General features: G+C 41.1%; 1 protein-coding gene across 6 annotated transcripts in view; it reads right to left on the minus strand.

Annotated features, from left to right (window-relative positions):
* Nbea (neurobeachin) overlaps positions 1-27,197 on the minus strand; it is a 558,359-nt gene that overhangs the window by 46,141 nt on the left and 485,021 nt on the right. For all 6 annotated transcript variants that reach the window (XM_052730144.1, XM_052730145.1, XM_052730143.1 and 3 more), the window contains 3 exons: positions 24,373-24,513; positions 17,290-17,409; positions 7,706-7,858 (listed from right to left, as the gene is read on the minus strand). In XM_052730144.1, coding sequence (XP_052586104.1) covers positions 7,706-7,858; positions 17,290-17,409; positions 24,373-24,513 — 414 coding nt within the window. The remainder of the gene's footprint in view (positions 1-7,705; positions 7,859-17,289; positions 17,410-24,372; positions 24,514-27,197) is intronic.

Here is a 27,197-nt window from a genome sequence, read left to right on the forward strand (position 1 = left end):
TTCCCAAGCACATTCCACCAAAATGCAAAAGAACAAGGAAGTACCTGTCCCTAACTACTGCCCATCTACCCATGCCAGACACTATTTTTGGAGGGCACAAGGATAAGCAGCTTTCTATGTTCTCAAGAGATCAGAGTCTACTGGGGTAAGAATGCTGACTTCAGCCTGTCCTGCAGTTTAGAATTCCTGCCCTCCATGCCATGATAAGTACTAACGTCCTTCCCCTCATCCTAGCAAAACAAACTGAAATATTCAAAGTCTCTGCTATGTGTGAGCAACCAATGTGCAATGTAGTCCTCCTGACCATTTATCTGCTTCTGTAAAATGAAGAAACTGAGAGAAATGTCACTAGGAGAAGTCACGGAGGGGACTATGGGGTCCACCATTAGAGTATACAGAGAATGGATTCACAGCAGCGTCTCACTACTTTCCCCTCCCCTCCACGTCCCCATCACCTGTGGAAACCTTCCTGATAGGATTCCAGTTCTACTCTGGCATCCCAGCACTCTCACTGCTGCAGTAGGTTTGAGCAAGTAACCCTAGCTCAAAACCGCACCAACTTCACTCCACTGCATGAAGTGCGTACGGAGCCTTCAAGCCCGATGTGGTAAGTCCTATTGCTGCTCAGTTCTCTTTTGCTGTGCACCACTGTTCACTGCACCTTGGCCCACTGGCCTGGCCAAGCATGCCTGTCACTGCACTTTGCCCAGATGTCCCTCTGCCTGCAGAGGTCTGTCTCTAGGGAGTCCGATGGCTCACTCCTTCACCTCAGGCCTCTGCTCAAGCTCACCTTCAAATGGACCCACCAACCTCTTCCCAAAGTCATCTCCTTCCCTCCTGCTTCTCTTTAACTTAGAACTGGCCACCTCACACACCAAGCTATTTCTTTCCCTCCCTCCCTCTGTCCCTCTCTCCCTCCCTCCATCCCTCCCTTCCTCCCTTCCTTCATAAGGAAGTTGGTCTGTCTTGATTGAAAAGAAGCTCAATGACTGCAGGGAATCTTGCCTGGTCAGTGATGTACTATAAATTAGAAGACCTGTCTGGAGTGCTCACTAGCTATTTGTGAAGGAAGCTGTTGCTTCATGTGTTAGTAAAATATTTCAAATTCAGACTGTTACCTACTAGAACTTTTCTTCAAAATAGGGACAATTTGCAAAGGACATGAAACAATATGAGCAGAAGCACAGGCCTCAGCGCCTTGCCTGGGTGCATGAGGCCTGTGCTGTGCATTTGACTCAGCAGAGCTGAGGGCTAGACTGCATTACTACTTCACGTTCATGGAAGGCCTTTTCGCTAAAACAAATTATAAATGGGTAGATTATGATTGATGTAGCCAGCATTAGGGTAATACTATCAGAAAGACTTTCTATTTCTGTCCTTTGTCAAAAGGTCAGATGCTAACCGTGTTAGAACTAAACACAAGGCTTTATCAATGCTTCATAAGGAAGTTGGCTGTGATCAGCTTAGCTCTGTGTAGATAAATTAAGCCAGTGCTTGCTTGCTGTACAAACAAAGCATGTAGAATTTACTGAGATGTCTACCAAAATTTATGACATTACGTTTCAGGTTTTTTCTAATGAGACCAAATTCAAGTTATACAACTCCTCAGTGAAACAATTTTTGTCACAACATTCACTTCTTGGTCACTGCATTCACAACATACAAGCAGCAATATGTGTTAGTGTCACAACAAGAGCAACAACACTAAGTGCAACAACAAATTAAGACTGCATCCGGACAAGCCAAAGTACTAGGGGAAGGCTTTGGTCGAAGAATATTATAGACAGGTATGAGCTCTATGAGTTTGTACAGTCACCACCCACTAATACTAAAGCTTTGGTTTTCAAAGCTAGAAAATGATCTGCAGACAAGCATAGGCTGCTGCCCACATATCAGACACCTGTTCAACTGCCACAAGCTACGGCAAAGCCCACATTTAAAAATCAGTGATGCTTTCCCTTCCATACAATTATTTTTCTCTTCTTTGCCTTGAATTTCTTAATGACAGCTTGAAAGGAGGAGGAGGGAATGTTCACGGATACAGAATACTAATCCACACAAAGAGATGAAGGACTTTTACCACAGCGAATGTCATTTCTCTGGGATATATGACATTCTCATTTTGTACATTAGGCTCAGTAACAAAGAACTCTTGTGAATAACTGGAGATAATCCTAGTCTATATTAAAATACAGCAGAGCACATTATACTCCCCTCCAAACCTATTTCAGAGTAACTAAAACCTAAAGGAACTACCCAATAAGTACACAGAAACTTTAACAAAACACTGAATGGGTGATAGTTGTCATCACAGAATTTAGGGAAGACGCAAATGCTTCTACATCTCACTTAATTGGTATATAGGTTTTCTATATTATAGAAGCACACACCAAATAAATGTACCTTTGGCAAAACTGAGAAATATGTAGCAAGCTCGTGATATTCAGTACTAATTCATGGTTTGCTATGTTTCTACAGATCAGTGTGATCACCCCGTATCAGCAGGTGAGGAACCTGGCCAGAACAGAGGATCTGTGCTGTGGAAGTAGACTTCAAGACAGTGAAATGCAGGAAAGTGACCCTGAGAGTGGCAGTTGTGGATACAGCCACACTTGGTGACATGTCCCTTTATAGCTCAGGAATTTCCAGAAGCAGTACTAACCCAGAAGCAAAAATGGCTGCCACAGACCTATGACCCAGCTGATGTATAAGAGAGCTCTTTCGGTAAGCCTCCCAGGGTTGCTTAAGGGAGTCCCAGATGGAAGATTTCTGAAGCCATCCACTGTATGCTAGATCTTTATGCAAATCTTCTACTTATTCTGACACGTCTCCTGGGGCAACGGAAGATTTCAAAATATCCAGCACACAGCAAAAGATTACTTTCCAAGTCTTCATAGACTCATTAGTAAGATAAGAAAAAAATTGGTTTATAATTGAAGGGGAAACCTAGGCAGGAGATGTCTCTGTTGGTGAAATGTTTGCCTGAATTAGATCTTCGGGATTCCAAGTGAAAAAAGCCAGTACCACAGTCAGGCTGTTGAAGGCTCCATGCCCACAAACAGCCACAGATGTAAAAGGAAGAAGGGTTATGTCACTGACACTAGGTGGGTGGAGCATGCGTTATGGCAGACACAGCATTATACTAATTTGGGTTGGTTTTTTTTTATCAATCTATAAAGCTTACTGACTTCCATTTGTGGGAGAAGGTTTAAAGACTATTCTCATGGGGAGGTAAAGAAGCGATCCAAGTGGCAATACAGCTTAGGAAAATAACTATAACAATCTCTCAAATAATCCCATTTACAGAAAATCTAGAAATGTTCTTGCATGGCAAGTTCACTGGGTTGAATGCATTGCCATCTAACACACTAAATGACTCACTGCACATTTTTCTGCAGATTCAATTAAGAATGCATTACCTTGCTTGATTAGTTTCTACAAATAGAAATGACCTGGTGGTTTCTTGTCCAGATAATTATTAGCTTTCACTACACCCCAAATCCTTAGGCAGGATATTGCATACCTTGAGAATTTGCCTTCAAAAGCAGGACCCACCTTTCTATTTATTAGGCATATTTTAAATAAGAGTACTAATTTGGGGAACATATAAGATACTCCAATAAAGAATACCAAAGTTGTATTTATAAGTCACTATTCACTGTCTTATTAAAATATATAAAAAAGTAGCATCTAATAAACACATAAAGAGATATTCAATATCATTTATTGGAGAACGATAAGTTAAAATTGTAAATTGTAAAAGTCTGTCATTTCATGTCCAGTAGGCTATAATTAAAAACAAAACCAGGAGATATAAGTGGGTAAAGGAGATCAGTGTAGATCTCACACTGAAGATGACACAGTCACTATAGAAGACACTTTGATAGTTTGCCAAAATAATAAATATAATCTACTATGTAAGCAAGCTCATTTCTAGATATGTACTCTAAAGAAATAAAAGCCCATCCTTTTCTGGAAACGTGTATGATAGAAAAGTGATGTTATGTCAATGTTCATAGCAGCCTTACTTGATACAGGCAAGATCTGGAAATAACTCCAGCGTTCATTTACTGCTGCATGAATTAATAATATTGACTGACATTACTTGTAATATGATGTTAATGTAAACACACACACACACACACACACACACACACACACATACACACACACACAACACAGCACAGTGAGGATATAAGCAAGATGGCTCTCAAGAATTGTGTTAAAAAGCCAAATGCAAAGAAAGCAGTCCTGTGTAGATGTGAGTAAGAGAGGTTCTGGAGTGATGTGATACTTTTAAAGGCATAAATATCCAGCAGGCTACATTGCTCAGGAGGAAAATGCTGTCCATGTAGGGTTTTTTTTGTTTTGTTTGTTTGTTTATTTTTTGTTTTTGTTGTTTTGTTTTGTTTTTGGAAGGGACAGGAGAATATTTTGTCCTCACTATTTAAGAAATAATTTTTAGGGGCTGGAGAGATGGCTCAGAGTTAAGAGCAGTGACTGCTCTTCGAGAGGTCCTGAGTTCAATCCCTAGCAACCACATGGTGGCTCACAACCATCTGTAATGAAATCTGGTGCCCTCTTCTGGCCTGTAGACATACATGCAGGCAGAACACTGTATACATAATAAATAAATAAATCTTTAAAAAAAGAATTTTTAATTATTTTATTATTTTTATTTTTTGACTATCTGCTTTAAATTTCAGGCCCCAGTCTTTCAGTAGATTGCTTTAACACTTATTTATTTACATATATGATGTGTGTGCACACATGTGCATATGCTATGCCAAGTGTGGGGATAGACAGAGACAACCTGTGGGGGTTGGTTGTCTCCTTTCATCTTGTGGGACCTGAAGAGCAAACTCAGGTTGTCTGGTGTGTACAGTCTTTCATCTGCTGAGTCCTATGTTTGTTTTAAAGCCTTTCCCAGGCTGAGCTATTCTTAATTTTCTTAACACTACTCAAAACAAAGAAGCATTAGTGATGCCCTGGCTGTCAGTGTTTCCATTCTGGACTGTACTTTTGTATCATATGTGGGCATCTTTGCTTAACCTACATCCACAAAGATTGCTTCTTACATGTCTTCTAGACACTTTACAGTTGTGGGCTTTGTATTCTGGTCTATAATCCATCTGGGCTAATAATCTATATAGGTCCCTGGTTGCTTTGCGTACAACAATCTTAACATTTCTAGTACCCACTTCTCCAGCACTATTTGTTACAAGGCACGTTTTCTGTAAGTCCAGTTTCACAATTATCTCCATATTCAAACACACCAGTGAACTGACCAGGATGAGCTGTGGGCAGAGAGGACAATAGGAAGAGACAAGACAGTGAGGACCAGTTTCTTCTGTAGCTCAATTGCCCTGGAGCCTTGACTGGTCAGCCAGTCCACTGCTTTCTGCTCTAGCTTTGGAAGCGTCAGTGCAGACACTCCCATAAGAGTGGCCCTTCCACCTGTTGCTATCACTTTGGTTCTCACAGGACAGACAGCGTCTCACACTGAGTACCACTGGCTGCCTGTGCTCCTGTATCTGAAGAGCATTCTGCACAGGCTCTGCCTATTTTCTGTAATACCTACTTTACTATAACTGAGGAGTTCACTGCTGTTTCTGTCTGGGACTTGTTGCAAGATAATGTAAGATAAAGGCTTATTGTGATACCCGACCATACATCAACCTTCTTTCTAGTGACTTCTTTCATTTTTATGAAGTTTGACCAAATCATTGCAATGAAAAAGCAATATTGGATAGATGACTGCTCTCAAAATGCTAAAGCTAGTTGTCTCCACGCTTTTCACAACCTACTACAGACAATGAGCACCCCTGAAGAGACATATCAGGCCAATAGGGTGGACAACACACTAGAGGCCATTTTCCCATCTTTAAAGTTAAGTCCTTTGTCTTCCTGCCAGAGAACTCTCCCTCTCATTAACCTGTCTTCTCAGCATTTCACTCCTTTTTTTTGTTTCACCCTTTAACTAAGAATACAAACCCCCTTTCTAAAGTACCTTCCCACCTCATGAAACGTGTGGCACTGAGAATGACATGGTGCCAGTAGGAAATCAGAAGCAGTGGCCTCCAGTAATAGTTGTGTAGCTTGGTCTTCTCATGAGACTCCTAACAGCAGGAACAGGGGCTGTCTTTGACTTTTTTGCTGGCTTGTGGGAACCTATTCCTCATACTAGATTGCCTTGCTCAACCTTAATACAAGGGGAGCTGCTTAGTCTTACTGCAACTTGATATGCCATGTTTTGTTGATATCCATGGGAGGCCTGCTCTTTTCTGAAGAGAAATGGAGGAGTAGATGGGGGCAGGGAGAGAAGGTGTGGAAGGGATTAGGAGAGGAGGGAGGGAACACTGCGGTCTTTGGGATGCAAAATAAATAAATAATTAAAAAGCCTCATGTGTCACCTTGCCCAGCCCTAATATGGTGCTTCTAAGTATATGACTATTGTATCAGCAACAATTCCTAAAAATGAAGTATATCAAAAGCTGAATATTTCTTTCTTTCTTTTTCTTTTTTGCTGAATATTTCTTAAAGACAGAAAATATAGCTGTAAAATAAAAGTTGTTACTGAGAGTGCGATAGATACAAAGCACAGTATGGGAAGGACATACAAAGCTGTGCCTTAGGACGACACATATCAAATGTCTACAACAGGCAGAGAGGCCAGAAGGCAGAAGATTAGAAACACAGTGGGGGCAGTAAGAAGGTTAGCATGGCCTGGGCATGGCTGGGTGGGATGGGACGTTGAGAAAATAGGATGAAATACCAACAGGTCAGGGGTTCTTTATGGCGTGACACAGTATCTCCAAACTGATTGTGGTGAGGGCTGCCCAGCTCTGAGCAGGCCAAACCCACTGAGGTTAAAGCGCTCAGTGTGTGAATTATTCAGTATGCCAATTTCATATCAATAATACTCTTTCCCAAAGGGCTACATGACTCCTATTGTGCTGTGTGGAAATTATGTGGATTCTGACTCAGATCAACTGCCCAAAAGAGGAAAGCAGATTTATGAGACAGGTAACCAGACTTGAGAGTACTCCAAACAGGGCTAGCGATGTGCTTTTGGGGGCCACTGTCTCCACTGTCTTAACAATTCTTAACATGACCAGTACCTGACAGCATGGTTCATTTCCCATGTACCATAACCACACCAAGATGCAAATCTCCTTGACTGTGGTAAAATACATTAAAATTATAAAATCCCTACAGGCAGACATTTACAGATGTATTTGAACACCCAGACCTCTGCCATGTGTATTTTAGAAATGCTGGTAGATGGGTGCTTTCTTCCAGGCCAGGTGCATTACAGCATGAGATGTGTTTCATGAGATGTAGCTTTCTCCTTGAATACTTTTATGAGTGAGAAACGTATGAAGATGCATTGGTTACAATAGACAAAAACAAGGAATGGACATTTATTTTAAGCCATTCAGAATGTGTGATATTAGTCAGCAGACACTTGTCTGCCTCCTCCTGAGGGAACAAACAGAGCTGAAATACCTCCCCATCAATCCTCCTCATGAGAAGTCTGCTTTACAACGAAGGATGCCATCAGAAGACTACAGCAGGATTCTGTCACTGCTTCTTAGGTTTTAACCATTATAGATGATAAGGACACTTGGCAACAGGTAAAAACAAGACCACAGAAGATGTGAACTTCTTGACTCCTGTCTTAGTAAGAAACCAGTTTTCTTACCATCCTGTTGATCCGCACAAAGTCTTCAGGCTTCTTGGCCCAGGGGGGAAGGTCCACATCGTTCACCACCACTTCGCCCTCCCTGACACCCAGCTGGTACCCATTACTGTTGACAAACATCTCTGGTAGGTAGTAGAACTCTGGAATTAGTTCCTGTGCAGAAAAGAGATGCAGCTTAGTAGCCAGTTGGTAAAATCAGTTGACAAAACTGATTAACTTTTACCAATTATAAAAGGAAACAAATCCTTGACCTAATTTCAGCCCTTCTAGTCTCCATTTGAAAACAATTAGGGATCCAAGAAGATGAAACATTTCTTTTACACAATTTACTTTATCATCCTTTCTTTACTGTGAATTCTGAGAAACAGGCACACAGAGTCAAGGGAGTGTGTGGCTCAGTAGTAGAGAGCCCTTGTTTAGAATGCTGGAGGCCTTACATTCAATCCTCAGTAAAACAAACAAAAACAGTGATAAATGGGTACGCAAAGTAACAGCAGTTTCCAATGCCAATAGACAAATGTATGAAGCTGTATCAACAGGTCTATGCTGCTTAGGGACCTTTTACGTATATTAACAAACTATCCAAACTAAAATGTCACTGCCAGGATTTGTTAAAAAAAATCACAATATTTGCTACTTTTGATTTTTATTATAGTGGCAATTATAATTCATGGTATTTATAGACATTCATCATTTTACTTTTTAATTACAAAATAATTTTTGTATCCAGTGCTGATGTTACAGTCTTGGCACCTGTCAGGCTAGTATTCATCAGAGAGATACCCCAGCTCCAACCAAGTTGTTTTACACCCACCACTGAATACAACAGGACTAATACTTATATTATAATCAAGTTTAAATATAGGCTGTGGATAAGCTGGCTTATATATACATAAAGATGACTTATTTTACTATCTCTGTGTGGCATAAATATCTGGACTCAAGATGAACCTGAGTGTCAGTGTGAGGTTTATGCCTCATTAGAATAAATCTGAATAGAAAAAATTATTTTAAGACCTTATTTTTTAACTTTTTTGTAAGTAACTAGAGAAGCTGAAAAACAAACTACAATGGTTTTGAATCGTACTATATATATCCTCTTAAATTCCAAGATGAGGGTTATACTATATTGTAAAAAGCACAACATTAATTCATGTCCTAGGATCCATGCTAACAGAATACTACCTGAAATTTGAATCTTCCTGTGGTCACTCCCAGGGATGCACAGGGGAAATGTAAACCACCAGACAAGAAGTCTTCAAATAAATGGGCCTCAGTTTTCTAAAAACATATATACTTTTTATATGCTTTTCTTTTGTGACATCTTACATTAAAGCTGATTGTATCTCTTCTGGGTGGTGTCTACCTTAGCAAGGCTCTGTGTGAAACTGATTGACACTGAGTCTTAGGATTTTGCAGATGACAAGGAAGCAATAACTAAATTCATTCTCTATGGCATTGCGGGAACATAATGAGGTTTATATAAATGAATTGTCTAGATAAATGGAGCTAAGTTTATTAAGAATAGTTTTAATATAACTACATATTATATTAATTAATAATTATATAGTACATTGATCAGTTTTAATATAATGTAAGAAGAATCAGTTTTCTTATATTAAACCATTCAAATAGAACTCTTTCTAAAATCCATTATATACTTCTCAGACATTTACTTTTTTGTGGAGCAAAGGTTTTGAGTTCCACACAGTATGATGAGTTCTTGGTAAAAAAGCCATGGCCTAACCATCCAGTAACTCAAAGTGAGGTCTAAGGGCTGAGGTATAAACAGTGGCTATAATGCAAGACCCTCACACCAGAGAAGGAAGGGCAGATAAAGAGAGCAGGGAACTTTGGGTGGGTCCAGAAACAGTTCAGTGGGGATGGGACATGATCAAGGCTAAAGCGACCATCAGGGGAAGGGGTGGGAAGACCATCAGAGAGTTTTATTAAAGAGGGGAAAACATGGGCATGGGGAAAACATGGGCATGGGTGGACGGTAGGGGATAGTGGGGACAGACCAAACAGGAGAACCAGAAAGGAGAAGGGGTGGGCACCAGATAATGGAGAATGTTTGGTGAAAGCTGGGTTGTTTGTCAAGTGGAAGAGCAATGGCCATGATCAAATACAGAGAGCTCTGGGTGACAAAGCCAAAGGGAGACTTGGAAGGGAAGGAGAAGATGCAGTGTGCCTATGAGCAGCAGCAGGAGGGACAAGAGGAGGTCCACAGCAAGGTGCAGAGCATGAGGTGCGGTGAGCAAGGCCACAATGAGATGCTGAGAAAAGAGAACTCCAGTTACATCCATATATGTGAGACACAATTTCAAAGAAAGACTTAGTGTAGAGAAGGGGCTGAAAGGAAATCTGTACGGTGAACAAGCATGCTCACTGTCAGTCCTGGTAGGGCTTTTATCTAGGCACAGTGGAAAGGACAGTGCCACAAGCTGGCCCTCCCCAGTAACAGAGTGATGTAGACAGGCAAGGGGCTGCAGTCCAACAGTCCAGAGGGCTGGGATGGGTGCAAGTCTGTAAAGCAATGTTACCAGGGTCTGGAGAACAGTCCTGGGGCAAGGACCTTCCCTTCTCTTCCTCATCTGGCTTGTAAACCAGACAGTTACCTACACTGGTGGGATGAGCTATGAGAGTTTGAAGTTCAAAGGAATCACTCACACTTCCAACAGTCCAACAGTTACTAGACAGATATGGTTTAAAGTAGGTATCAAGAAATTTCTTTTTCTTTTTCTTTTTTTTTAAACGATTACCAGCTGCTTTGAGCGACTTATTGGCAAGGCCACAGGAACCTTAAAACACCAGAGCAATTGTAATGGACTAGTCTGAACAAGAAACTGGGGGAAGTTTGGTGTTTTTGATGGAGAAGGAGGGGAGAGCAAAGCCACAGAGGTCTAGGAGAAGCATCTAATGCAGCAGATAAAGTTTGAAGTTTTATGTCTGTTTCACTGCTCTAAAATTTTGTTTCAATTAGCCAATTTTATTGAAAGTTGGTATGTAAATGTAGGATATTGGTAGCATCTCAGTATATTTATACTGATATTATTTAAAAGATTTATTTTAATAGTAGTACAAAGACTAAGAGAGTATTACCTTTGAGGTCTAGTTGGTTTTGTGCAATGACATCTTTATCTCTTGTGCCAGACCAGGAATCAGTGAAATGATGCTTAAAGCTTAAGGCCACTCAGTCTTAAAGCTGAAGACGGCATTTCCAGGTCTTACTGAGTCCTGCCATGATTCTAAGTACTCTACATGTGTTTTCTTAGTGTTGACAGGCACTTCACAGGATGGACGTCTCACCATCACGTTTTGTAGATATGAACACAGATGCAAAGAGAGGTGAGGAATTTGCCCAGCCAAGCTGTCCAGGTATCCTACTGCATGGAGCCCAGCTATTCAGGTTGAGCCTGAATTCTGATTGCATACTGCCAAGGAACAGTTTTGAATTGTAAGTTTTGGGGTGGTCTGCTACAGAGAAATTACAGAAACAGAACTTAGAATTAAAGGAGAAGTATTGTACTAGTAAATGCTTAAAATGTGAGGCAATGGCTTTGGGACTAAGAAGCAGACAGGGTTGGGGCGGGGTGGTGGTGGTGAAGTGTTACAGTGGGGCTGTCCTAGAGATTACTGAGGAAGTAGGAGATAAGGTCCCTGAGTGATGCAGAGGAGGGATGTTTAACAAGGCTGCATCCTTCAAAGTACCTAAGGAGCTTGTGTCCAAGGAACTTTTAGGTAGAATGCTTAAAATGACCAGGGGTGTAAGATATCATGAGAAATAAGGAAGAAACTTATTTTCAGGTTTGGGACAGGGTGTTGAGATATACAAGGTCTAACTTAAGATAGCAAAAGATGGTCAAAATGAGAGGCAGGCTTAACGTGAGGGTCAGTTTCAGAGTAACGAACAGAATGTAGCCACAGGGTGAGGCTCAAGCCAGGGATGCAGAAAGCCCTCCTAGGAGTTATGTGAAGTATGCTTAAGGTGGTGTGCGCACATCTGTACAGCTACTGTGAAGTCTAGGGATCTTTTGGGCACTGAAGACAGTGTTCTAGGTCACAATAACCTGTCTCAAAAGATTTAAGTGAGATTTTTTCTAATTCTGAGCTATGACTAAACATACAGAGTAGCTGTGTGTTTTTATAGCTGCTAGTCCAACAGGCAAAGGGACCTTGGCCTAACTTCCTACAAGGAGGCAGGCAGAAAAGCATTCAACTTCAAGGAGATGCAATGCATGAAAAAGAAAAGACCCAGAGGGCAGAGGCAAGGCCCTAGAGAATGAGAGAGTCACGGTGCACAGGAAAGCCCCAGACAGACAGCACCAAGAGGACCCTGCTGGTTTTGGTCTCCTGTCAAAATGAGCTGCTTCGAGCACTTAGCAAACCAACCAAAAGCATGTTTGTAAACTGTGAAGTGTTTCTCAAAAGGAACCCAGTCTTCTCTGCCTCCATGTAGGCATGCTAGACAAGACTGGCCAAGGCAACTGCTGTTTGGGTTACTGCACCCCACCCCACCCCCACACACTGTTAAACAGCTTCTCTTTAAAGAAAAATCCAAGGAGTTTAAATATCGCTAAATGAAAAACAGTAGAGAAAGACACGGAATATTATTAAAGAAATGGCAAAGTGGATATTGTAACAGGCATTTTGTATCTGCAAATGTGATTTCTAGTTTATTTTAACAGCTATACTAAAACCCTACGGTACAGTTAACAGTAGTATATGCGTTCTGTCAAAAATAGGAAAATATCCTCAAACACAATTTCTAATTTATAAGCTTATGACAAGTTCAAGCTGCTAAGAAATTGAACTGGAAAGTATGTCTTAGGATGATAGAAGACCACTATTAACACTATCATAATTGTGTACCTATTGCATCAAATCTGACATTTCAGTTTAATATATTTTGCTGAGAGCCGCACCACTTTATGGCTTCCTGGTGAAATCAAATCTAACCCAGACGTTTTCACTTTCCTAATATAATTCACTGTGAGGTTTTAAAGCTGCCAGCGCTTTTCTATCCTTTTCCCAAAAGATTGATGCCTGGGCATCTGTTAATTCCACGAGAGCTCATAATGGGTCACTGAGGCAGTGTGAGCACCTCCATTAACTGCATTAATTTACACTATGTCACCTTAATGACACTGTGTCACAGCCACCTTTTCTAACATCTACATAGCTATTCAGAAAGTAACATAACAACTTGGGATGGTATTAAGGAAAATTAGTGTAAGGATATCTCTAAGTGGAATAGCTCTGCTCGCAGGGCATGGCTGAAGGAAAGAAATTTAAAATCAAAATACAAAACCCTAGAGCCAAAACTAACTGATTTGACTCCACTCTTGGGGCCTCTTCTCAGAGGTCACTTGGGCAGCTCCCCTTTCTACTCATCTTGTGTTCATTAGCACAGGAAGAAGCTGACATTAATGGAGAGAGACAGAATGAAACCATCCACTGCATTCTTAGCTCCCTTGCAAGGTTGTCTACCTCAGTAGATAGTGCAGAGATAGTTTCTCTCTGGAAACAAAAACCCGTTTCCTTGAAAACACATCAACTACTATATTACACAGTAGAGACCAGAAATAAAAATTCATGCTCCAGAAGTTAGTGGGATTATTATTCTCAGTAACTCACTCTTCCCTGCTAAATCAGTCATTATTTTAAAATGAAAAATACTTTAATAGATGTATTGAACCATGAACTTAAAAATATCAACTCACCATTAATTATTTTTAAAGACCTCATATATTCTAACATTTTGTCATAAGACCCATATTCTGATGCTGTAACAGAAAGCATCAGAACATACATGAACATATGTGATTGCCCCCCCCACACAAAAACACACACTCACAGGTGTGCACACACATGGAATAGAAACCTGATGGAAACCATATTATCTGCAATTTCCTTTTTTCCTTCCCCCTTCCTTCCTTCCCTACCTCCCTCCTTCAAAACAGGGTTTCTCTATGTAGCACTGGCTGTCCTGGAACTCACTTTGTAGACCAGGCTGGTCTGGAACTTGGAGATCTGCCTGAACATGTCATATTATGGTCAATAAGTACAGAAAAGTGCTGTGCATGGCTAAGGAAGGGCAGATGGAATTCAGAGACAGTATTGTCCACTCCCTGATGAACTTTCCAGAGCAGCAGCAACCACATTACTTCTTCAGGGTGACTTGGGGATGGGGAAAGAGCAGCCTAACATGGCTTTAGGGAGGGAACTGCATCACTGGGGATGATGGTTTGATTATATGTTTAAAAAGTAAACACGCAGATGGCACTGAGCCACTGGTCCCATTATTAGGAATCACCCTTTGCAAATACATGCAAGGTACACAGAGCCCCATTCCAGGACACAGAAGTCCATTTCTGTGTGTGTGAACACGCAGTCTTGCTGAAGAAAGAGATCCCAGGATATAATCACACAGTATGCAAGGGCCAAGGGTGCTGGTCAGGGAGAGCTGACAATGTAGTCGGCATAATGTCAAGGTGGAGAAACACATTCCTTATTAGCCAACTGAGTGTGTGGTGGAGGTACTGGCGGGAGGGGGGTGAGGGGTGGGAGGTGTTCAGTACCACTGCTTGGGGAGGAAAACCAAGAAAATTTCCAGGTTAGGGACAGTCACATTGATGGCTTCTTTGAGGCCTGACTCCAGGTAGTCAAGTACCACAATTAGCAACAAAATGTGAAAGTTCCCTAATTGGTAACAAGAGGAAGGCTGTAGTGGGATTTAGTGACGGAAATGCAGCTTGCTGAGGTCTCTGGTGGTTGAAGCACTGACCGAGTTTTCAGGAAGAAAAGGAAAGTTAAGTTGAGAAGTGTGATTACATAAATAAATAAGAAATAACCGACCCCACGTGTGTGGGCATGTGAGAGTGGACCTCTGAGCTTAGAAAAACGCCAATTCTTTGTTGTTATGATGCTAGGTAACAGTGAGGATGTTTCTACTTGAAATAGTTTGATAAATTAAGGCTACAGCTCTGACTTAAGATGGAAATAGTCAATTGTATAAAAGAATATTTAACTTCCATGCAAATTGTCCACTAGGTGATTCTGTAACATGAGGTTGAGATACTGCTGCCCACGAAGTGCCTTCCAGCTCCCAGTTTTCTTTTTGTTCCCCAGGTGCATTAATAAGAGTAGGCTCCTTCCTGATCCCTGGCCACAGTCAGCTGGAATGATTGCTTATGGATATTTTAGTTTAATTCCTTAGAGAAGTCAAGACTGTTAGGCAAGTGCGGTCACCATATTTAAGTAAGCAGAGCTGCAGGTTAAACCCCGGCTTTTTCGAAATGTGAATGTTATATGCATAAATTAAGACTGACTCTCATCAACTTTAATAGCAACAAATAAAACATGGATGTGCTACATTCTGCTTCAACCTTGTGTGATTTGCTTTGAAAAGGAAATGAACACACAGCTTCCATTCCCTCACAAAATTCTCACTTTGCAGACACTGTACTACTTGGTGTAAGTATTTCGGGTGGACATAGGTATGCAAATCAAACAGCTGAGTTTAACTGGCTCCCTTCTGTAGGACTAAGCCCTAAATTCAGTGTTACCTAACAGTTTTGCACTGATAAAGAAAAAAGGTTTAAAATAAGAAACTATCTATGTAATAATTTGATCATGTGATCTTACTATCAGAAAGAGAGAGAAAGGAGCACATTTTCCTGATGCATCAATCATGGCCATGTAGTCCTTTCCTTTTTCTTAAAAAAAAAAAAAAAAAAAGAGGCACAAGTAGACAATTAACACATCTTTGTATTTACCACTAGTTAAGTTGTACCAACTGCAAAATTGCTCTGCTCTCTTTCTGGGTATTGTGTGTGCTGGTTTAATCTAATATGTATTGTTGCATAGTATCCCCAGGCAGTCAAGTAAAAGGCTAAGGCTGGATAGAAAAGCCTGCATTTTAAATGAGTCTTGTCATTAATGTTTTATTAATTGCCCCAGGCTACACAACCCCAAAGCCGAGCCAGCTATAACACTATGACACATTAAGGTCAGATCCAATTCCCACCGTGTTTTATGCAATGGGCCAAATATTGAGTGAACAGCAGGAAAGGTAAGTTACTGGATCGTTCTTTCCATCTCCTGATTATCCATTTGGGTTAGATAGAGGTTTTTTTAAAAAATGAAAACACCTTAATTGATCAAAACAAAAAAAAAATCCTGAGATACTTTTTAATGGTTCTTTTGTTTTGTTTTGTTTTTTGTTTTTCGAGACAGGGTTTCCCTGTGTAGCTTTGCGCCTTTCCTGGATCTCGCTCTGTAGACCAGGCTGGCCTCGAACTCACAAAGATCCGCCTGCCTCTGCCTCCCAAGTGCTGGGATTAAAGGCGTGCGCCACCACCGCCCGGCTTTTAATGGTTCTTAATTGAAGCTACTTGTTATTAACAAAAAACTCCAGTGCCAGGTATGGAGCACCTCCTTACTTGTCGTTGGTTAGGGAGACCCCAGAATCCCCTAAACAATGCTTTTGCCATTCCTCTTAGTTGTATACCAGAACTAGATGATATTGCTTAAGGCACCACACACCTTGATCATATGCTACAGAGAAATCAAGCTGGAGCTGAGCTGGGAGCCTCCTCTAGCTAGCTTTCAAAGTGCTGGAAGGTGCCATATAAGCTGCTGGGGGAGAAATCTGGCTGTGAACCCTACACGTCACAATGCTAACCTCATCCATCAAAGGTCCTGCTCATCTGGGCAGTGGTGGCACAACTGTCAAGTGATCAAGCTACTTACTACACTGCTGGCGCTTAAGGCCTTCTCCACAAGAAGGAATCCATACCTGGTATTGCAAACTTTCTCAAAAGCCCACATTGAAGGTGTCACAGGAGCTAGTGAGGAGCTTAACTTTGTTGTTTAACTAAGTGTGTGTCAACCCACCTTCTAAATGCATGTTCACACCTAAAGACAATTACCACTCCAGCTTTAATCAGAGAAACCTCTCTTTGCAATAAGCTGCTGGAAGGCACACTGACTGATGGATGTGAAAGGTGCTGAGAACAAGTGAGGGCTGAGTGCTCAGCCCTGAATAAGACATTTATACCATCCCCTCTAAGGCTGGGGAACACTGGAAGAGGACATAGAAAGATGGTAAGAGCCAGGAGGAAGGAAGAAAGACTGCAAACTCCCACCTTCTAGTCAATACACAGTAATTAGAGTCATGAACTCTCTGAAACAACCAATGACCACGCCATATCTGCACATGAATGGGCCCATCAGCAGTCAGGATGGAGGAGGGTCTCAGGGAGCCCTACCCTTCACTGCTGAAACATTTCCTATGGGTTCAAGGAAAGGGAGATCATTTCTTTAAGTTATGCACACACTGGTGACCGCCCCATTAGGTTCCAATGGGTATTCCCAATATATCAGTCAGGCAGATGGCCCTCGTTAAACTACATGGGTCATACAACAACAGACTTTCTTTAAGATTAGATGTAGTATACAATATTAATATAATGGAGTAAAGCCATAACATAAAACGTCATATATATCCATTTATACTTAAAAATAAAAATTTCAACAAGTTTTAGATTTCCATGACTATAAATGATAAATGAACTATATACCTTGACATCAGAGGTATCTCTCTGACTAGTTCTCCACGACCTTGCAATGGATGAGAAGGTTCGGTCTGGATGGTCAAATTTCCCATCATTTGCATTGAGGAAGAAGGTTGTGAATGGCTCCTGAGCAAAGAAAAGAATCAGTCATTGGATCATATGAAACACAGATAGCTACAGTCATTTCTTTGTAGAAACAAGACAAAATGAAAGAACCCAAAGACACTAGTCTCTGAGGCCCTCCATAGGCAGAAGAAATACAGAGCCCTGGGTAAAAAGCCCACACCAAGGTGTCAGGAGACATGGGTCTGGGCTGATTGTGCCATTGCGGCCCATTGCTCCACAGTCTGGCATGACTTCTGGTCTCATGGGCATGTCTTTTTATCTGCAAAACGATGATATACCCTATGATCTCTCTACAAATGATTCCCACGGCATTTATAAGGGAGATTTTCTTTTTTTTCTAGTAGTTCAGCCTATACATACTAACTGCAAGAAGACAAGCCACTCACTCTGAGTGGGGAATTAGTTTGGTGATGTCCATCTTGGAGTAGCTAAGAAGGGCCACCCAAACACAGGGTCTACACAATGGTCTGGAGCTCTTTAGAAATGCAATTCCTATTCAGTTACCTTGATAGCTCCAAGAGCTCTGCAGGAAGTCTCAACTATGCACTGTCTTAGTTCTCACATTCCCTTCTGCTGTGCTGGGGTCTTAGCTGCTGCTTTAGCTTCTGTCCTTTTTCCTTTGCCAGATGCAAACATCCTTTTTCCTCACTAACACTGACCCCGAGGACTATTCTGGATTCACTGGATTCTCCCTGTATGTTCTGAGCAGCTGACATCTCCTTAGACTCTGAACATTGTTCATACAGCTATGACTGCATTCCCCACTATGAAAGCATCCCTGTCTATCTCACTCCCTGTTTCAGCTCCTCCTTAGCTTAACTCCTAGTGCATAGAATTCTTCACTACTTAATTTGTTGAATAAGGAATGAACTAAAGTGAATGCAATTGAGACCTGACACTTTCAGTATTCTGGGACTGCTGCCTTTGGCTAGCATCCTGAGCACTATGTCTATCAATCAGGACATCTCCCATAACAGGAGCCCTGGGATAATGCCATCACAACACCCGGGCATTTATCCCATTTTAATGCCTGCTCTGCAGTTTTTAGGTTGAACGGGAGGCATTGCTTTTGACATCACTAAATTTGTCTCCAAAAAAGAGTAAATAATACTCATTTTCACTAAGGATTCCCTAGTTACCTGTAAGTAGAGCAAAATCAAATGTATATTTCTTTTGCCATACTTAACCCTTTTTTCTTAAGCTTATGATGGGGAGGATCAATAACAAAAATCATTCCCAACTTTGATGATGTTAAGAATTCTGCAGGAGCCGGGCGGTGGTGGCGCACGCCTTTAATCCCAGCACTCGGGAGGCAGAGCCAGGCGGATCTCTGTGAGTTCGAGGCCAGCCTGGACTACCAAGTGAGTTCCAGGAAAGGCGCAAAGCTACACAGAGAAACCCTGTCTCGGAAAAAAAAAAAAAAAAAAAAAAAAAAAAAAAAAAAAAAAAAAAAAAAAAAAAAAGAATTCTGCAGGGCATTTTTCTAATTATTTGTGTCTTTTCTTTACTACACAAATTTGTTTGTTTCTTAATGTGTTAGACATTTCCCATGTCCCTTTACCTTCCTTTCCTTGCCACTAATCTTAGAGGGTGATCATCTGGCAACATCCAGAAATATTTACCTTTTTCAAATCTTCTGAAATTTTAGTGTGAATAGATGTCATCAATTTTCTAAGTTCGTAATATATTATCTTTCTTTTTTTTTTTTTTTTTTTGGTTTTTTCGAGACAGGGTTTCTCTGTGTAGCTTTGTGCCTTTCCTGGAACTCACTTGGTAGCCCAGGCTGGCCTCGAACTCACAGAGATCCGCCGGCCTCTGCCTCCCGAGTGCTGGGATTAAAGGCGTGCGCCACCACCGCCCGGCATTTTTGAATGACAGAAAAGTGAGATGGAAGAGATAAGATCATGAATGATATAGCAAAAAACAGGGGACTCTATTATTGTTCAGCTGGAAACTCTGCCTTGGCCTCATTCCTCCCTCTCCAAACCCTGCTCCCTCAGAAAGACGTCAAAAGTCCAGGCTCTTCCCCCAAAGCTTAAGACCTTGCCTGCAGGGTATTTGAGTCCGGTCTCTATACCTGCCACGTGATTTCTCCTCCTCCCTCCCCATGCCTCATCTCTGGGGTGGAGGCGGGGCACTGGAGAGTCAGAGGAGAACATTTGGCCCAAATAAACCTGGTCATTTTAATTTGGCTTGATCTTGCTTACTGCATCTGTGGAGAAATCTACTATTGGGGTACCAAAAAAAATCAATTATTTTACCTGGAAATCAAATATACAGCCTAGAAGTCTACTCTGTTAAAATTTTAAGTTATATAAGAGACGAATGGATGTCACCATAATTAGGAATAAAAACTATCTGAGGTGTCTCTCACTGATTAAACTTGCCTTGTAGACTTTTAATTTACTACTAAAAGTCAGATGGTAAATGTGTATATATGCTCAGTAAACTAATCAAAATTGGACTGTTAAAAGTGAAAAATAGTGGTGATAAATTGAGCAAAACATGACTTACTAATTTTAAAGTTTGAACTATTTACCTGTCTTGGGCAAGTTCCTTTACATACTGTCCTGGACCTGCCTCTGTTACTTCACTAGCGTAAGCTGACACTGACAATCATCTTTAGGGTAATTACAGGATTAGATAAGATAAGTGAAATAACAAAAAAAGCTCGGTGTATCTTACCTACACGAAAGTATAAAACAACAACCAGCTTGGTGCACCCAGACTGCTAGTTCACTAGATTCCTCCAAAGGCAATGGCCACCTTCCCTGCCTTGTAACCTCTACAGACCAGTCAATTCCATGTTAGAAACAACATTCATCTTTTTTGTTTTCTTCATTCCATTTAAAAACCCAAACTGAACCCCAACCATGTGTAATCACAGCAAAGGAAAGATGAAGGGACACCAGCCCACTGGAGCATGTGGCTCTGGCAGGCCTTGCCCTTCTCCACCATTCCCTCTGCCTTGTTAAAAACTGTTAGATTCCATTTCTAAAGCTAGACACCAAGGTCTATTTCCTTATTTGGCCACTTCTTTCTCCTGGGACTGACTACCAAAGTCCAGCAATTAGAAGCCCCTTTTGGTTCACTTAATGAACATGCCCAATTGAAATTAAACACTTTGTCCTAACATGAGGTCTCCCCTTTACCTTTATAAACCGCCATTTGCCCATGTGCCACATCTGTCTCGTATCTCTCCAGAGGCTGTCCTTTGTCCCTCCAGGACAAAATATCCCTGCCCCTTTCCCTTGTCCCCTTCCCCCTCATCCTCTGTCGTCTCCTTTCCCACCGCATCCTAGCCCGTTCTAACCCAGACCTCCCCTTCTTCTTCTCTTAACAATGACACCTGCTACTGTTTTTCTGCCTAAGTCAGAAAGCAGTCACTTTAACTTTTCTTCCCAGTTTAATAAAGGATCTCTCTGTAAAAACAAGTGTTTGGATGTGGTTTGTGCCTAATCTGGGATCTGGAAGGGAGCCCCCACTGTGCGGAAGTCCCTTTCAGATGCAGAACTGAAGTGCTGTGGAACCTTACAGAGAGGGAAAGGAAACAGGTTGATGCTGAGACCTCCCTGTGCTAGGTCCTGCTGTCTGTCTGGGCTGGCCAATTTGTCTCCCCAGCAGGTGTGTGCCTCCCTCCAGCATCTGTGCAAGTTCAAGGCCACACTTCCATGCGTGGAAGGGATGACTATTTCTACTTTGAGTCTTGAGATATAATTTTCTCCTATTTCTTTTGAAAGAATCCAAAAGTAAGTCTAGAATCAATCAGCATTTTCTATGAATTAACCTGTGTGCCTTCTGTGTGCCACACTTCTGATTTCTGATTAGATATCACTTGTTTTCCTCTAAGTGAATATGCACTGCCCTTAAGTGTCAGCATCCAAAATAACCACAATGAAAGGTTTTATTTGGGTTGGCTAAAGGATGATGCTGGTGAAAGTACTGATGCTATTTTTACTAGACACAGGTTATTTTTTATTTATTTATTTATTTTTTGGTTTTTCCAGACAGGGTTTCTCTGTGTAGTTTTGCGCCTTTCCTGGAACTCACTTTGTGGACCAGCTGGCCTCGAACTCACAGAGATCCGCCTGGCTCTGCCTCCCGAGTGCTAGGATTAAAGGCGTGCACCACCACCGCCCGGCGACACAGGTATTTTTAATGATACATTACAGTGGAGTTTCTTGGGTAATGTTTTCTAAATAATCTGTAATTATAAAGAACGTTCTAAATTATAAGCACATGTAGATATTAAAATTTTGAATGTTACCTATTTAATGTCCTAAGAATTATTGTTATTAAATGGCTGAAGAATTAGCTGAGCACAGAAGGGCTGAGCTGGCACACTGAGTCAGCCAGGGAAACTGGTCATAGTCAGTGATTACTCAGGGTGATTACTCAGGGTGATGTCTCAGGTCCTGGAAGGACAAACATCTGAGCACAACGTGTCCATGTATTATCTTAAGAAATCTCACTTTGGAATGAGGGTTTATTCAGCATTTGTCTGGCAGCCATCAATGAAACAGTCTTTCTAGAGCCTAGCAAGTCAGACAAGTGATTTCACTGGGAGTTTAACTAAAAGAATATTCTTAATTTAAAGTAATGAGGTATATAGCTAATTAGCATTTTTATGCAATTATCATCATTGTCATACTAAATATATTGAAAGATAATGAATGTAATGACTTTAGGTCTAAAAGGACTGAAAGGTAGAAGACAGCCACTTATTTTAATATGTATTATATTTTATGAACAGATTCTTAGTGACACACATTATAAATGCATTTTCTACTTCATAAAGTCCTTAGAGTAAGACTGAAGAAAGCAAAGTTCCCTGGGCCATTAGCTGAATGCTCCTTAAGCTGTTAGACCACAGGACTCCAGTACTCTGTCTCTGATAGCTTCTCATGAAGCATTTGAGCCAAATGAAAGCTAGATACATGTGTTGTTGGATACAGCAGTCAATAGACGTAATATTGTGCTAGAAATATAACATATTCTTTGGATTCCAAAATGAGTTCAAAAATGTTAAACATCACATAAATAATTTTTTATTGGTTACATGACCAAAAAGTAACATTTTGGGTATACCAGGTTTAAAATTTATGAAACTAATTCCACCCGTTCCTTTTCCTTCTCACCAAGGGTACTAGAAGCTGTTAAACAGTCAGGGATTCCCTGTGAGACAGCAATGCTTTCTGTGCAGGAGACACGGAAGATCGCTGTCAGGCCCTTGCATAGTTTCAGTCCTGTGTTCTACCCAATGGAACAGCAGGTCAGCCAGAGGACCTCTTGTGTTTTTGGACTGGAGAAAAGGTTTAGCTTACTTAGAGGAGAAAAATATTTAATAAATCTGGTGGTTGAGAACAAGTGTTTTTCTTTTAATGTGTTTTGCCAATCTGTCTCCAGATTTGACTAATTGGCATTCACAGAAAACACGTAACACCACTGTGTCTACTTCAAGATGCAATCAAACATTACTCTCATTTAAATCTCAAGACAACCCAATTGAAACATCTATTGTTGTTGTTGCTCTTGTGGTTTTCACACACAGCCCTGGACTTCTGTCCATCTCCAAGAGGCCTGGGTGAGGTAGACTCCCCTTCACTGTGGTGGCTCACCAAGGCTGCGGCATCAGGGACTCTGATGAGGTATAAAAGAGCCTCTCAGAGTGAAAACTTGGGTTCAATGTTTTCTAAAAAGTGGTTATGTTATGATTCTGGGGGCCTCTTGCAAAGTGTAGGTGGACTAACCTGATGAAACCCAATGGGCTGTGTGGGTTGTGGGGGCAGTTCTTGGCCTGCTTAGGTACAGCCACATTTTTCCTTGGCTCCCAGAGCAGACAGCATATAGAACTTTACAGGCACCCTTTCCCTAGATTTTAAATCTATGCTTCCTGTACTGATTTTTGTTTGTTGGCAGTTCATTCATGCCTCAGAGGTCATTCCCCACTATTAGTGATAATGACTTGAAATTTGGCTTTATGGCCTAATCACTGGTGATCAGAGAACTGAATTTATCAGTCTTTTTGTTTTCTGAGTACAAATCGATTAAAGACTACATTTTATGCCTGTGGCTGTCAGAAATCAGGTCCCCTAAACCCTGACTGATCAGTTCTATAGTCTGCTCATTTCTGAGGCTGGAGCCACAGGATGGATTCCATGAACTCTGTGTGCGGAAATCTGAGGGTGTCATCTCTTGCCTGAGTGGGAAATGCCTTCTGCCTACTGAGAGCACTGTGACCATCAAGTGAAGGAGGGCCACTCTGACTGGTTCCCATAGTCAGGCTTGGCCACAGATGTAATGCTCTCAAAATTACAATTAGATCTAATTATTCTAGCGTCTAAAATACAATTAAGATTTTTCTTAACTTCCAGTTTCATACAATTAAGCTGAATCTTGGAGAGATGAGACCAATTAAAAATCTTGGTCTAAAAAAGGGATCACAATTTTCTGTCTTTACCTCTGATTTATAAGTACAGAGTTGGTATTTTCTTAAAGTCAGTTTGGGGTTTGTTTCATTAACATATTAGTTGATCTAAAATTCAATATATACACCAGAGGGTCCTTTATGACTCATTTGGGGATACAGGGGTGGGTGTGTGTTTGTGCGCATGCACGCAGGGTTAGAGTTAGTAACAGAGTGCCTGCTCAGCATGTGCTATCCCTAGCTCAAAAATAAGTATAGAAATTTAAGTAACTGGCTTCCTAACCCAGTTCTACAAAGACGACCATATATTTATTTTTTTAAAATTCAAAGCAAAGTGTGGTTGTGCACATCTGTAATCCCAGCATTTGGGAAGCTGAGAAGGAAGATCACAGGTTGAACTCTTCCCTGGGGTACATGGCGTCCATTTTCTACTCACTGGCCTCTAGTCATGAAAGTGAACCCCAAATGTACTTGATTTTCGTTTAATATACTCACACTCTGGAGTTAGAGACCGCTAAGTTAAGGATGATACTTACAATTCGAACAAGCCACGACAGAGCCGAAGTTGCCGTTGAGTAATGTGTATTATAGTGGTAGGGAGGGCTTTGATCATCTTCCCATGTCTCATAACGCTCTGCATAAAACACTGCTCTCTTGGGGTTCAAAGCACCAATTGGCTGTAAAAAGATAAAAGAAAATGTTCTGTTTCACACAGCAATAGTAAACATCCTAGATGTCCAGGCTTCATTCTGAAAGTACTTCAGCACTAATGGACTGCTCTGTATGGCATTTTCAATGAGTGGATTTCAATATTAATTACTAATCAGTGTACCCAATAAAAATACACAGGGACATGTGTAAAGTCTCCAGACTTGGCTATAACTTTAGAAAATTAGATTCCCAGGGTCATTCAGGTTTTTGTTATTTGAAATTTTTTTCTTATTTTTTTTAATCATATTCTTGGACCACTCCCAACACTTCCCAGATCCTTCCCATCTCCCTACCCATCCAATTTTATGTTCTTTCTTGATCTCGCTCAACAAACAAAACACAACAAAAAATAAAAACCAAAACAAGCAAGTAAACAAAAACCAGTAAGAAAAAATACCAAAGCAAAATGAAAGTGATTCAGTTTTAACTGTTCAGGTCAAATCAGTATTTTCATGATTCCTTTTTGTTTTCCCTGGCTCCTTAGCACACACGATAGACACTGAGCTTGGCAATAATTATTAAGACAGATTTCTATATTGTTGTCTTTGCTGAGTTGTGGAACTTCCTTTGCATTAGCTTTCCTGTTTGCTAGGCTCAGTCTGTATGCTATATGCTAGGGAGCCAAGGTCCTTCAGAGGAGGAAGCACAGTTGGAACACTGGTCCTGTCCTGCTATTGCCCAACTGGAGCACTGTGAAGGCAATACAGACCCCATCTTAGGGTAGGGCCACCATCTTAGACCACCTGCTGTACTCAGTTTCAGAAAAGACCTCAGGAATGTACCATGACAACTCAAATGGATACAGAGCAGTATCCTCCTGCAGACATTCTGTCTGCAGTTTATGGCCCTTGAAGATATCTAGATAATCCTGCTGAGCAGTCCAGATAATCCTGTTCAGGGCGTTGTGGTTCCCCGCCAAAAGTCTAACCCAATGATTTCAAATGTGGTTTTGCGCCCAAAGTTTAGACCAATAGTTTAAAAAAATCACCTTGCCCCACATCACTTCTACCCAATCCCAAGTTGCCAATTCCCGGCTTGTGGTTTTTCCTATAAAACCTCTCTACACCTGGGCTCGTGGCCACTGCCACATTTCCTTCCATCTGTTGGTGGCCCAGGATGAACTTCACAATAAAAGGACCCTTATGTCCTTGCATCGGAAACCAGCTCCTTGGTGGTCTCTGGGGATTTTGAGAAACAGGTACAACAGCACCAATCCTTTTTATGAATTTGAACAACACACTAAGTGAAGAAGGGCTGATCCAGAGGACTCAGATTCACATGCAGGTGCCTTGTGAAGCCACTACAACCTGTGCTATCAGGACTTTAGCGGAGGATATGGGCTACTTTCTTCCCTCCAAAAGCTCATGTTAACTATTAGACCATGGCTCCAAACTTCTTAGCACACCCAGTCTTTAATGATTCCTAGCACACTCTCACTGTATAAAGTGAGGACACGATTGTTCCAAGATATGGCTGAGGGGAAGGTTTTTATTGTAGATACGAGGGAAAGAACAGCCAGAGGTGTCTGGAAGAGTCCTTAGTAGGGAGAGAAAGCAGTAGACTAAACATAGTCAGCAGAATGGACCATGCCCTGAAAGGAGAGGGGTCGGGGGGGAGTGGGGGTAGGGAAGAGCGGGGGGGGGGGGGGAGAGAGAGAGAGAGAGAGAAGGAGAACAATGAGAGGGCCAAGAGTGCCTGGCTGAAATGGCAGGGCTATATAGAAACGAGATGCTAGGGTAAAGAAAGAAGTTTAGGGTAGAGAAGAGGGTGAGAAGAGCTGAGGAGAGCCACAGGCATTGAGTGAGCCTAGAAGCCAGCCTGAGCTTTCCTGTGCTAACAGGCACCACAGAGAGCCATTTGTCTCAGTTTCTTTTGGACAGGACACTCATGAGTGCAAATAGCAACTGCCTTAGTTCAATTTTCTGTCTTCGTTTCCTCATATATGGAGTCCACACTTAACAGCTAGGTTCAAGTTACTGTTTTTAGCTGCATACTGTACAAATAAGTGTTTACACAGAAAATGAAAGTATTAAGCATATCAGTCTTTACCTACAAATTTAATATTACTACTTAAGCATGAAGTTCTCCAAAAGCTTAATCTGAACAGGAGAAGTCATAGAAAATTAGTATCTCAATGGGACATATAATGTTACACAAGAGAGAAAAATTCATTTATAAACTGCTGTGAACCTTTTCTTTTGGTCCCAGAAGACTAATTTAAACAACACAATGATGCCAGCAGTTAAGGCTGCTAGAATTTTCATAATAAGCTCTTATTTGTAAGGTGCTTAGCCTAAATATTGAAGTTATTTGTAAAGTATGTTCCTTTTATGTTAGCCTTTATTATGACTTAACCAATATTAAACAACTTATTTATTTTTTAAAAGTTGTGTTTCTTAGGTACAAGAGTATTAATATATTTTTTTAAAGATTTATTTATTTATTATGTACACAGAAGAGGGCACCAGATCTCATTACAGATGGCTGTGAGCCACCATGTGGGTGCTGGGAATTGAACTCAGGACCTCTGGAAGAGCAGTCAGTGCTCTTAACCTCTGAGCCATCTCTCCAGCCTGGGTATTAATATTTTAAATTTTCAAAACCATTGGCCTTTTTTTGTGACTCCTGGGATGAAAGCATAAACCTTCCA

Source organism: Peromyscus californicus, unplaced genomic scaffold (assembly GCF_007827085.1).
Source record: "Peromyscus californicus insignis strain IS unplaced genomic scaffold, ASM782708v3 Scaffold_9__1_contigs__length_137607984, whole genome shotgun sequence".
Classification (NCBI taxonomy): domain Eukaryota; kingdom Metazoa; phylum Chordata; class Mammalia; order Rodentia; family Cricetidae; genus Peromyscus; species Peromyscus californicus.